The following is a 12,260-nucleotide window of genomic DNA, read 5'->3' as shown; positions in this document are numbered from 1 at the left end:
AAAAGGCATTGAAATGCATTTTTAATGTATGTAGGGGCGTTCGGATGCTCACTGATGAGCTCGGTAATTAATAGATGTCTATTTTTTAAATGTTTTATTAGACATTCTAGTCACCAAACATCTCATTAATCACCTGATTCATTGGGGCGTGAGCGTATCAGTGGCGCTGGGTGCCCAGTTTTTTCTCTTCTCTTCATTTAGACTCGCGGTAGCCAGTAAAGCGTTGCGCACTTTCGCATTGGTCACATTTACACTCCCATCATAAACTCTCGGTGCTGAGACAGTATCCGTTGTCACATGTGCAATGTTGTGTGCTGATCGTTAAATGCCGTAAGAATGTCATTTATTTATGCGCTGACACCATCATTAGGGTTTATTGCAGGAAGTTTGAATAATTAACCGCTTCATTTACTTTACTTTGATCCAAGGCCGAAGCACTGGTATGACATTCATATGGAACAAGGGCCAGTGCATACTTCCGTATGGCGTACACTAACGCTGCTTTTACAACCGGCTCAGTGAACTACTTCGCGCTCAGTGAACGTTTACTAGCGCCGGTTCCTTACAATCGGATCAGGAACGGTGCGATGTCTAGCGTTGGAGGCATGGCTCAATATTGACCAAGTTATTTCAAGGGAGGCACACAACCACGCTCTAGTGTGCCCCTCGTACCGTTCCTTCGTAGTACTACTGCGCACGTCCCCTGCCGCGCCGTGGTCCCCGCGACCCGCCCGGTCCCGGTCCGCCCCGACTCCCGGTCCGCCGACTAGCGTCCATTCCAGTCGTTCCACACGCCTTGTGCGCGCCCCTGTCACCTGCCCCCGTCACCTGCACCCCCTTCCGTCCCTCAGGGCCGCGGTGCCCGGATTAAATACCAGCGCGCCTATATTCTGACCCACGCATTCCTGCCGCCCGCGCCGGGCCGCGCATCTGGCCGTCAGCCAATCAGAGAGCGCCGCGGCGGTCACGTGACCGCGGCATTCCAGGCATAGTTCATTGATTAGGACGGCTGGGCGGCGGCGGCGGCGGCGGCGCGGCGGCAGGCGTGTGGCGACGGCCGACGGGTGAGGAAGTGCCAGCGGATAGCGGACTGAAGACATCGACACAGCAGACGGCACAGAGACGCACAGATGAGATACGAGTGAGTACTGGGCGCGCAGGGGCGGTGGTGGGTTGCAGGGGCCCTGTGTGTCGTTCCGTGTCGCTGTGCAGGACCGCGGTATGGCGGCGCGCCGGGAGCGGTCGATTGTTCCGAGCTGCGTCGGATGCACGTCGGCAGCCGGAGCTGCGCCGTCGGCTGTGCCCGCCGCTCGTGCTGCGCCGCTGAGCTGAGACAGCCCGGCCGCGGCTGGGCGGTGGACCGGCCGGCGCCCGTGCTGCCCGGCCGCCCGCTCCGGCCGGCCTGTTACGGCTAGGAATGTGGGCGAGCGGGCTGTCGGCCGGCGCGCCGCTCCGGCCACCGGTACCGGTACCGGTGCCCGGCCGACCGGCCCCACTTGTTGCATTCTTGTCTTCGCCGGGGAGGGTAGGGACTGGGGACGGGGTGTCACTTAGCGACCCGTGACCATGGTGGTGTCACCCGCTGACGTGTCACTGGGGGGGGGGAGGGGGCTGAAGGGGGCAGTGTGGTCCTGCGTCGGTTTCAAAGGTCACATACGGACGAGTCTGGTGCGGGGCTTGGGCTGTCGACGCAGGCATTGGCGCTAAGGACCAGTTACCAATGAGCATTGCAGTCTTAAACTTCGCAGCCGATCCCACTGACTACGCATTTTTAGTGCTGATAAAACGCACTGGAATGTGGATCGGTCCACTTTCCGTGTGGACTGACCGATTTCTGTCTGAGGACCCGATAGCACGTCTGTTTTATTAGTCATGCAGGCCCTTTGATGCACTGGCACCGTGACATTAGCTGGCGGGTATGTCGCGCTGTCACGTTCCTCACACCCATCCTTAACTGCAGATTCTCCAGAAAAGCCCACCTACCCGACTCCGTACTTTGTCGTTATCGAGGCGAAGTTCCGGATCTTTGAGTCCCACTGTCTGATAATTCCCGCCGTCTTGGAATGTCGTTCGTCTCGGTCCGCGAGGTCGGCCCTTTCTGTAGCCGGCGGTACGTCCGGGTCACGCGGGGTCAAGAGGCCGGCACACGCTCACTATTGTTCCGGTCGTGCTATGATTCACGTGCGCGCCCAGCACTTTATTCGGGGCAGGCTGGGCGCGCCGACGCCCCATTTGGGCCGCTCTGGGTGGGTACGGGTGCGGAAGGGTGCGGGACGGGTGCGGGTCAGTGATGACGTATGGCCGGTGAAATAAGTGTGCTGGGCGCGACCCGCTGTGCACCGGATGTGGGCTTGGTCCGGGCTGGGCCCGATCGGCACGCCAGTTGCAATCAGCTGAAGCGTAACGCAATGATCACAGCGTGCCTGTCCTCGTTTTCCGGTTTACGCATTTCTATCCTCCGCCTCGTCTCTGCGCCATTGTTCTCGCAATCAATCGCGTCTCGTTTCCCGTGAGGTGTTTCTCGTTTCTGTGTGTCCGCGTGACACTTCAGAGAGTCGCTGGAATCCGGTTCCGGTCCGATTGGCACTTCCGGTCCCCCTCGTCCCTCTGTTGGTGCTCTCCCTTCCCTATCGCTCTCTCAGCACACACACTCAGGAACCTCCTGCTCCAGTTTCCTTGTCGCCGTGGTGAGTTCCGTAGGTGTAGGGGGAGCTGAGTCACGGACAACATTCCTGTAGCGTGCGGTAAACAACGCCTGGATACCGTTCACTATCGTTCTCCTAATATTAGTGCAGCTGTTGGAGAGTCTATATCGTGGGTGTATCTACCCAGTGATTGACCAATGATCAACGTCCGTGCCGTCTTTGTTTGATATTGTAGGTTCGTTTTACCTTGTTTTCAACTCGTTCCCTCATCCCTTCTCCATCTAGTAGCAGCAATCCACATCAGAGGCTCATCCTATACCGGGGAGCTGCGCCAGCCGCACTCTGCTCCACCCAGCTCCCCAGCCAGTCCGTCCACTCGGTGTGGGAGCCGCCGCTCGGCTCGTGAGACGACAAGGCGTGGTCGCCCGGCCCGGAATGTGGGCCGATACGGTCCGCGGCCCGGCCCGGCCCGGGCCGGCTGTGGGGATGCCGTGGTCCGTGGTGCTCTGTGGCGGTCTGTGGTGGTCCGGCGATGGTCTGCAGTGGTCCGGCGATGGTCCTGTTACGGTCCGGCGGTGGTTATTGGCCGATCGATCCGCGCGTAGCTGGTGACGGTTTGTTGTTGATGAGCTGCTTTATTGGCTCCGTAGTGGAGCGATGGCATTCCTCGGTGGTTTTATTGGTCCGCTAAGGTCTGGCGACTATCGGCTAACGCCCCAATTGCGGTCAACTTGGGCGGCGTTCCTGTAAGGCGATTTAGGCCGCATTACTGCACTGAGTGACATCAATTTTTAAACAGCAACAAGAGTGCTTTGCCAAGCATGCCCGCCCACACCAGAGCTCACCTCTTTTTACCCGGCGCATAACTTAAACATGCATTTCTCCATTAGGATCTGGAGTCGTTTTTACCCCTGTGCACGGCTGCAGCGCTGGCCGGTCACCATCACATGCTCCGTGATCGGCCTGGTCAGCAGCAGAGGCACAAAACACGCCCGGCCGGCCGGCCGCTCCCACCAGATCAATCATAAACAAAACACGCGCCGCCGCGCCGACAGGAATTCGGCCTTCGCCCGCCGGCCGGCGCCGCGACTGTCGACGGTACAAAAACCGGGTCACCAGCCGGGGACGGACACACAGGGACGGATACAGGGACACCGGGACGGATACAGGGACACAGGACGGACACAGGGACACAGGACGGACACCGGGACACAGAACGGATACAGGGACACAGGAAGGATACAGGGACATGTTAGGGTGGACACAGGACGGCCACAGGAACACCGGGACACAGAACGGATACAGGGTTAAGTTAGGGCGGGCAAGGCGCGGACACAGGGACACGTTAGGGCGGACACAGGAACGCCGAACGCGCCAAGACATACGGAACGTCAAGACCGCGGTGTGGCGAGGTGTGGCGATGTGGCGAGGTGGACGGACCACTTGGTAGTTCGGTCGGCGGGAAGACCTGAACGACAGTGTCCCCCACTTGAGTTTAGAAATGTTCTTCTGTCCTCGTTCGCTCCTTACTGAAACTAACTTGCGCTGCATGCATCTAACCAGCTTGACTTGCTACGTCTCTAATCTGAAATTCGATTTAGTCCCTTGATTTTTCCTACCGTGTCGTGTACAGCTTGTAACTACACGAAACAGGTCATTTCTGATGACCTTTCGAGCTGTGTCATGGATGTCATGTGTGTCAGCCTTCACACGTGTCCTCGTGCCGTGTCAACCGACCTGTCAGTGTCGTAACACCGCAACCTGGCCGGGGTCACGGCACGAAAAGCTCAACACTCTTGCAATCCGATGATAATGCTCTCAAATAGGCGCCGTAAGACGTCTGATAAGTGCTTCTAGGCGTGCCCTCGCCTCTTCAGCGATTTATATTGTTCAGTTTACGGTCTATAAAGGAGCGCTATCGACCAGCAAAGGGCGGCGCTCTCCATTCTGTAGCCTTGTTTGCCCTGGAGTGATGGTACACTCTCGGCACCTTTGGCCTTTGTGTGGCTGGTGCAACCTGTCGTCACCGATAGGGACCGTGCTTTGTTTCGTATGAACAACTTTACGCACCGTGCGGGCGTGAGAAATTCGTAATATGTGGTTCCTCACCGATAATTTTAGTCCCGTTGTTTGGTTCAATTTTTTGGGTTTTGGCGGATAGATGACGTGACAAAAAGTCTACAAGAGGCGCTGAAAAGACTCCGCAGCACGTTCGCGTACTAGGCCACAGCTCCCGTCCTCTTTGGTCGCTCCGTGCCTGTTTCTAGTGAGCGCCTGGAAAGTCTGGGAGGGAGAAAAGACGAACCGCGCAGGCCCGAAATAAACCGGAGAACGGATGTATAAATAGAGGGGAGAGCGACTGCAGACACATGTTCCGTCACCGGTACAGCCTCGAAACAAACAGACCCAAAGAAACACGGGCGCAGAAGGCCAGAAACGCACTTCCTGTATCCATAAACATCACTGTTGGGTAGTAATCGCTCAGCAGCGGTGGACAAAGAGGTCCGATCGGGACGGACGGAGAAAGCCCGGTACGGCGACGCGCTGCTCCTCGGGAATGGAGGATCATAGCGCCGCGCGTGCCGAGAGAGAGAGAGAGAGAGGAGTCCCGACAGAGTGAGAAAGGAATCCCAGGAGCGCGGTGAGAGTGAGAGGTGAGAACGGGATCAGGATGGGAGGCGCGCGCTCCTATCGTGAGGAGATTACGGCGCACGCCGCGGCGCGGTGAGGGGACATTCCATGTGGGGATTATCATTCACGAGTGTGTGTGTGATGAGCTGACTGGCAGATCGCAGTCATATCGGTCATTTCTATCTGGTCTATAGCTATACTTCTAAATACCTACCTAACCTAAGACGCCCATCGAGAAGTGTGGGCGCTTCTTAGGCGTGAATCTGCTATAAAGTGAATCAGTTGCATGCCGAACAAGCATTGCTTCAGGCTACCTTTAAAGTGTAAACATTATCATTGTTAATTTGTTAGGGACAAAAAGGGAATGTTTTCGAGCATTCAGGAAGTGCGACTGGCGAGTGCGATCCATTGTCGAGTGAGGCAGAGTGCGGAGCGGGGAGCTATGCCGGGGAGAGCGGGGAGCTATGCTGTGGAGAGCGCCGGAGCCGGCCGGCCGGTCGCGGTGCCGGTACCGCGAGCAGGCGGCGGTATGCCCATAGAGATCTTATATACATAGAGATGACATGCACTTAAAATCGTGGCGATTCAGTGGGTCTTTTTAAGCAACTTATTTTCAGTCAGTAGCGTGCCAATATGGCTGAGGCATTGTTAGTCTGAAGAAATTATTACGTAGCGAGCGAAGCAAGCGTAGTCTTTCGTAGATTAACGGAAATTTCTGAGTATGAGCGGCCGGCCGGCCGTGGTTACGCTTTTGCGAGGCTTATATCTCAGCAACCACTTGACCGATTTACATTTGATGATTTTTCTAGGGTAGCTTCATTCCTTCTACCAAGTATTGGACTATTCTCGATGCATGTGGGTGACCGCTTATGCACGTGCCACGTGCAAAACGAAGAGGTGTCAGTTTTGCAATTGTTGCAATATCTTGGTAACTACTTGGCCGATTGCGCTGAAAGTTGGTATGTAGATAGGCACCCACTAGGCAATGCATATCCATGTGCCACAGTTGGGGTGCTGCTGCACGTGCGCACGTGCAGGGGTCGATTCCAGATCTCGAGAACGGCTGAACCGATTGTGCTGAAATTTGGTACATGGTTAGGGACCAGTTAGTATGGTGCCGTGCAAAAGTCAGTTGTGACCCATTTTGCACGTGTGCACGTGCAGAGTGCCGCTTCCAGATCTCGAGAACGGCTAGGCCGATTGCGCTCAAATTCGGCACATCGCTAGGGACCGGTTAGTAGGGTGCAGTGCACAAGTTAGTTGGAGGTGTCCCTGGCAAATTCGCTTGTCCAAGGCCCACCCTCTCGCTCGCTCCGTTGGTCGCCCCAAAAGGCGTTTTACTGGTTAGAAATATTGCTGTTCTTTCCTGGCTGATTTCATTCCTGAGGTAAGCAATGAAATTTGTAGCATGATTTCATTTTGTGTTTTTATTGAATTCCTTAAAAGCTCGCCTAAAAACATTCTCTCTCATTCAGGCTCTCATCAACCCGGCAAGCGGTGGACCTCCCGACCACCTTCCGCGCGGTGGGGGGGGGGGGCATTTTTTGCCCCCCTCCCGTATCTCCGAAACTACTGGACGGATCTGTAACATTCAAACGATGTTCGATAGCCCTGTCAAATTTGTCGACGGAACTCCAATTTCATTGACCTCGGGCTCACCGATGACGTCACAGGTCAGGTCAAAGATAAAATGTTTCGCGTACGTTAAAAATAGGACGTACGTTGCCTAATATATATGTTGTTATTAGAGGCCACTGATAATACCATGTCAGGTCACAGGTCAGGTCACCAAGGGTCAGCACATGAACCAAATTTACTATTTACTAGGGTTGTGCGATGCTTGTTTTATGGCCCCCCTGACATGGTCCCCCTCCCAAAAAAAGGTTACAGGTCTAAGATCATTTGGGTCAGGTTCATGGAATTTTCAGGGTAGGTTCCTTGAGATTTGGTCAAGTTTGGCGCTTTCGGTCAACCGTCGTGAAAACGGCTGTTCTGAACTTTTCTGAGCACCGTGCAAGCTCAAATATACATATGTTGCATGTTCCCATTCAATGATACATTAACCCTCGCCGGAACTATTGGTTTTCTACATACGCGCCGGCCGGGGGGGGGGGGGGGTGGTACGATTTCCCTCGCCGTTTCGCCCCGCCCCTGATGAAGCTAGAGCGTCGCGGAAAAAAACAAGCGTGTCCTCCGTTACAAGACGCAGGGACTGGAACCCGATTTTAAAGGTAGTGTGCCACCTTTGAAAGATTTCCCATTTTATTTTTCCTAGGATAAGAAGCTTCTGTTTTTACCTAATATCGCAAAAAAATCAAAAATGGGCCTGGAATAGTGCCTTTTTTCGCCTAAAAGTTTATCGGTTTTTCGATATGTATAACAACTGTAGTGGTCTGACCTGCAAACAGGCGTCGGCAACAATCGCGAATGCGGCGCACATGTGACAATAAGCAAAGTTTATTATAGAGTTACGACGTACGGGAATGAGTTATCAGCTGTCTAATCGTAGACAACACAATGTCGAGCCTTAAACTGTAAGCCTGTAAGCTTTGGGCGCGGTCTACCGAACCACCTAACAGGCGTGTTCGAAACCGCAGGAGATGATGATGAACGGGTTTATCGAAACTTGATTGGATGAGCATATCGGTAATAGCGATTTCAGTGTGTGCATTTATTGTTCATAGTGGTGTGAAATGTGGTTGGGGTACGACCGACAACCCGTCGGGGCGAATTTCGAATTTGAAAGAGGTCATGTTACATAGTACTCGAATCGGCAGGTCTTCCTGAGTTTAGTGGTGGCTTTCCCGACTCGCTAACTCAATTTGATGGGGAGTTATTGATGAAAAACTCTAATGACCCAAGTATATAACTGCAATGAAAACCGTAAGCCTCATGCTAATAATTATATTCAAAATAGGGCCAAGAAAATAAGACATGTTGGCCAAACTGACAAACTGACTTTTGTCAAACCGTCTTACGGTTTTCATTGCAGTTATATATTGTGTAATCATGGAGCCTCAAAACCGCGCTTTCTTTAATCAATGACCCAAGTGACCATAAATGACGCCACGCAATGTCAACAATGCAAAAGTGAAGCATCGGACCTTGCAAGACGTGCAAGAAATCACGATTCCATGTGCTGGAGACAGCTTGAGATAGTTCTCGGCGCTAACATAGCAGTTTTCATTTTTCCCCATTGACTTATACCTAATGGTGAGGTCACGTGGCCGACCTGACCTCATGTGATTTTTAGGGAAAATCCGAGATATATGTACAAGTTGTGAGACCTCTGGATGATACTACATCCTGTAAGTTTCATCTCCCTGTGAAAGTTCCTCTGGCACTGACGGCGTTGCGAAGTTGTGACATCTGAGGACTGTGCAGAGGTTCACTTATGACGTCACAGGTCAGTGACCTGACCTGACCTGAAAATGCGGTTGGTGTCACAAGATGCGGCTTGGATCAAAGGTCAGGTATGCCAAGTTTCAGCTCTCCATCGCCTGCGTGTTCGGAGCTATCGTTAAAAACCCTATATGGGAGGCGGCACCCGCCCCCCCCCCCCCCCGTCGGACGGCGAGGGTTAATGATACATGCAGTACCTGATACGAGCATAAGGTTAAAACATGCCTAATTTCATTTCAATAATAACGCTCGAAAGCGTCACAGCTAGACAAAAAAGAAAAACTGTACTTAAAAATAAGCGGATGTGAACACAATCTCCTTGACCGAATCCTTACAAAATGCAAGTCACGGGCCATGGCACCCCAGAAAACCTTGCTTAAAAAGACCCACTGAATCGCCACGAAATCAAGTGCTTTAACATAGGCGTGTCATCTCTATGTATATAAGATCTCTATGGGTATGCCGGCCGCCGGCAGGCTGCTGGTGCCATACCTCACATTCCTCCGGCAGCTGCCGGCAGGCCCGCCAGCTGCCCCCCCCCCCCCCAGACACCCCCTCTGAGCGCCCCCGGCCGTCACGACGCGCTGTGGTTACACGCCACCTGATAGACAAGCATCCGGCAGGTTTCCCCAGTCCGATTACAAGGAGAAGGGGCGGAGTCGGACAGCAAGGACAGCTCGATCAGCTGCAGTGCGGAGTCCAGACGCCGTCCACGGCTCTGTCCAGATGGCCGGCGGAGTGACCCAGCGGGGGGTCGGAGCGGTCCGGGACGACCCGCTGGGCGCGCAGGGCGGCTCAGACGGCTACCGATGGAGGGGTCATGTCAGACGTCAGCCCCTCCACCAGAGTCGCGATCCAAACACGCCGTGTGTCGCTGGGACCGGTCCGCCGGTATGTCCGCTGGATTTGAAGCGGCGGCACGTAGACATATGTGCATCCAATGCGGTACCAGACTGACAGACTCACTGGGTTGATCGGCAGAGTGCGCCGCGGCCGATGTTTGGTTTAGTACGCTCCTGCGGGGCCGATCGCAAGGCGCGGCGACACGCATTCCAGTCACATACCCGAGAGGTATGTTTAAATAGTGAAGTCATCGCTAGCCATGGGTCGAACTTGTAGCAATTCGCCAGAAGGTATGTGACATGAGTCCACTGGCATGTTTCGGGCGGCGTTGGTGCAAGTTTGTCGGTACTGTCTCGCGTTCCGAGTTCAGACAGACGGCGGCGGATGATGTCTTTTCCCTTCTGGGAACGCTATCTTCTGCAGAATTACAGCTAACTTCCTTCGGTGGAAGACTCGCCGGCATCAGTGGCGGCGGAATAGGGGGTGCAGGGGGTGCAGCTGCACCCCCATCAAAGAACATGGGGGTGCAAACATATCTTTTTGCACCCCCTAAATTCGTACAAGGGGCCCATCGCACCATCCAATATATTTTCTCCTGACAACCAGTGATCGGGAAACGAACACTGATGTAGAATCATCCGGGATGTCCAATTATGGTCAGGAGCGCCCCATGCTAGTCTTTGGGGCCCCCACACCGGCCTAGAAGTGTCCCGAGCCGCGTTTGGTGCTCCACGCGGCATCTGAGGGCCCCCACGACGGCCTCAGAGAGCCCTTTTATGACGATCTCTGAGGGCTCCCACGACGACCTCTGTCCCCTGGGGCCCTACAACGGCCACTTAGGGCCCTCATGACGACTGCTGAGGGTCCCACAGGACTCCAGGGGCCCCACTGGCCTCTGAGGGTCTCTACGACGGTATCTGAGGGCCCTCGTGACGGCCCTAGACCCAACTCAAGTCTGAGGGCCCATTTGGCTTCAGATGGCCCAGCGACGGCCTCTGAGGGCCCCAACACAGCCAGGTTGCAGGGGCTATGCTGGCATCTGAGGGCCCTATAACGGTCTATTGAGGGCCCTAACAACGATGGCCTCTAGCGGTCTTACCAAGGCCTCTGAGAGCCCTGCAAAGGTATCTGAGGGCCCATGAAGACCCTCACTATGGTCAAGGACCCTCATGACGACCTCTGATGATCCTCTCGAAGGCTTCACAACAACTTCTGAGGACCCCAGGACGGTCCCTGAGGGGCTGAGAGCCCTGACGACGACCTCTCTGGGCCCTCACGATGGTCTCTAAGACCCAACGCAAGCTCCGAAGGCCCACGCTGGCGTCTGAGGGCCCCACGACGGCCTCTGAGGGCCTCGACGCAGGCAGGCTCCAGGGCCATGCTGACCTCTGAGGGCCCTCTTGAGGCTTCTAGGGCCTAACGAAGGCTTCAAGGGCCAACGCTGGCCTCTGAAGAACCCTACGACGGCCTCGGAGGGTCTCAACTCAACGCAGGCAGGTGCCAGGAGACATGCTGGCCTCTGAGGGCCCCACAAAGTTCAGATTCAGAGGATCCAACGACCTTTGTGGACCTTACGAAATACGAAGGTCTCCGAGAGCCCACGCAGGCTCCTGGAATTCCACACTGATTCTCAGGCCCCATGTCGGCTTGTTGAGGCACTTTATCTGCTCTTGGTGCCCCGTCGCCGGCCTCTGAGAGTCTCAATGTCGGAACTTATAGGGCCATGGGCCCTACACCGGCTTTTATGGCCCCTACATCGACTCTTGGGACTCATGACCCGTGAAATGTGGGTCTAAGCGGCTTCTAAGAATCCCCATGCCCATTCTAGTAGCCGCCAGCCGAATATTTGGGCTCACACGCGAGCTCCTGGGACCCCGTGCATACTCGAGGGGTCTACCTGCCTCTAAGACCCCACACATACTTTTGGGGCTCAAAAGTTTGCCCCCGAAGGCCCCACTGAGACCCCTTTCCTCTACTCAGTCCTCCATACCGGCTCTTTAGGCTAAATATCGGCTCCTGTGGCCTCCACCCCGGCTTTGGAGGGCCTCCATACAGACTTTTTTGGGTCCGATGCCGGTTTCTGAGAGCCCTCAAAAGACAAAAGACAAAAAGACGAGCCTATACTGTCTTCTGAAACCTTTCAGCAACTTTCAAGGGACCGACTGTGATCGGAGGGCTCATTCAGTCTGGGGAGTCATGTAGGTCTTTGGAGGAGTCTCTATGTGGTCGGTTTCCAAGGGGCATCTAAACACGGTCTTCTTGGAACGGTCTCGTAGGGCACTCAATGGTCCACTGCGGATCCAGAAAGGTGGTTTGAGACGCTGCGGGTGGTGGCTAGACTAAAAGATTAGCCGATAAAAAACTAGCTGCATTTACTTCTTTTTTCATTATTTGAGATAGGTAGGTACACTGCAATTTCAAACTTTTACAGAACTTGTGTGTATGGGGATAGTTTTCCAAAATCTTCATTTTTCATGAATCAATAATTATCACTCAAAAAAAAAAAAAAACACTGGAGGGGGCCCAAAACTTCCAGAGGGGCCCCTTGGGAAAACTTTGCACCCCCATCCAAAATTACCTTCCGCCGCCACTGGCCGGCATCCGGGACTAAGTTCTGAGTCTGCGCTCCATGTGGCTTTGGTTACGCGGTCACCCTCTGGCATTCCACTGTTTTAACCGGTGAGGCTACCGCGTCAGTGTTCCGATTTGTAGAACGCCTGAAGCCGGAATGTGGGACGA

General features: G+C 54.4%; 1 protein-coding gene across 1 annotated transcript in view; it reads left to right on the top strand.

Annotated features, from left to right (window-relative positions):
* The first annotated feature begins 993 nt into the window (after nucleotides 1-993).
* The window catches only part of LOC122394645 (transcription cofactor vestigial-like protein 4), a 44,367-nt gene continuing 33,100 nt past the window's right edge, over nucleotides 994-12,260 (top strand). The window contains exon 1 of the mRNA XM_043391654.1: nucleotides 994-1,141. Within this exon, the coding sequence (XP_043247589.1) occupies nucleotides 1,131-1,141 (11 nt within the window). The 5' untranslated portion in view covers nucleotides 994-1,130. The remainder of the gene's footprint in view (nucleotides 1,142-12,260) is intronic.

The sequence above is a fragment of the Amphibalanus amphitrite genome, unplaced genomic scaffold (genome assembly GCF_019059575.1).
Source record: "Amphibalanus amphitrite isolate SeventyFive unplaced genomic scaffold, NRLGWU_Aamphi_draft 000603F_arrow, whole genome shotgun sequence".
Lineage (NCBI taxonomy): Eukaryota > Metazoa > Arthropoda > Thecostraca > Balanomorpha > Balanidae > Amphibalanus > Amphibalanus amphitrite.
Note: the sequence above shows the minus strand (reverse complement) of the source record. Positions and strands in the feature narration are given on the sequence as shown.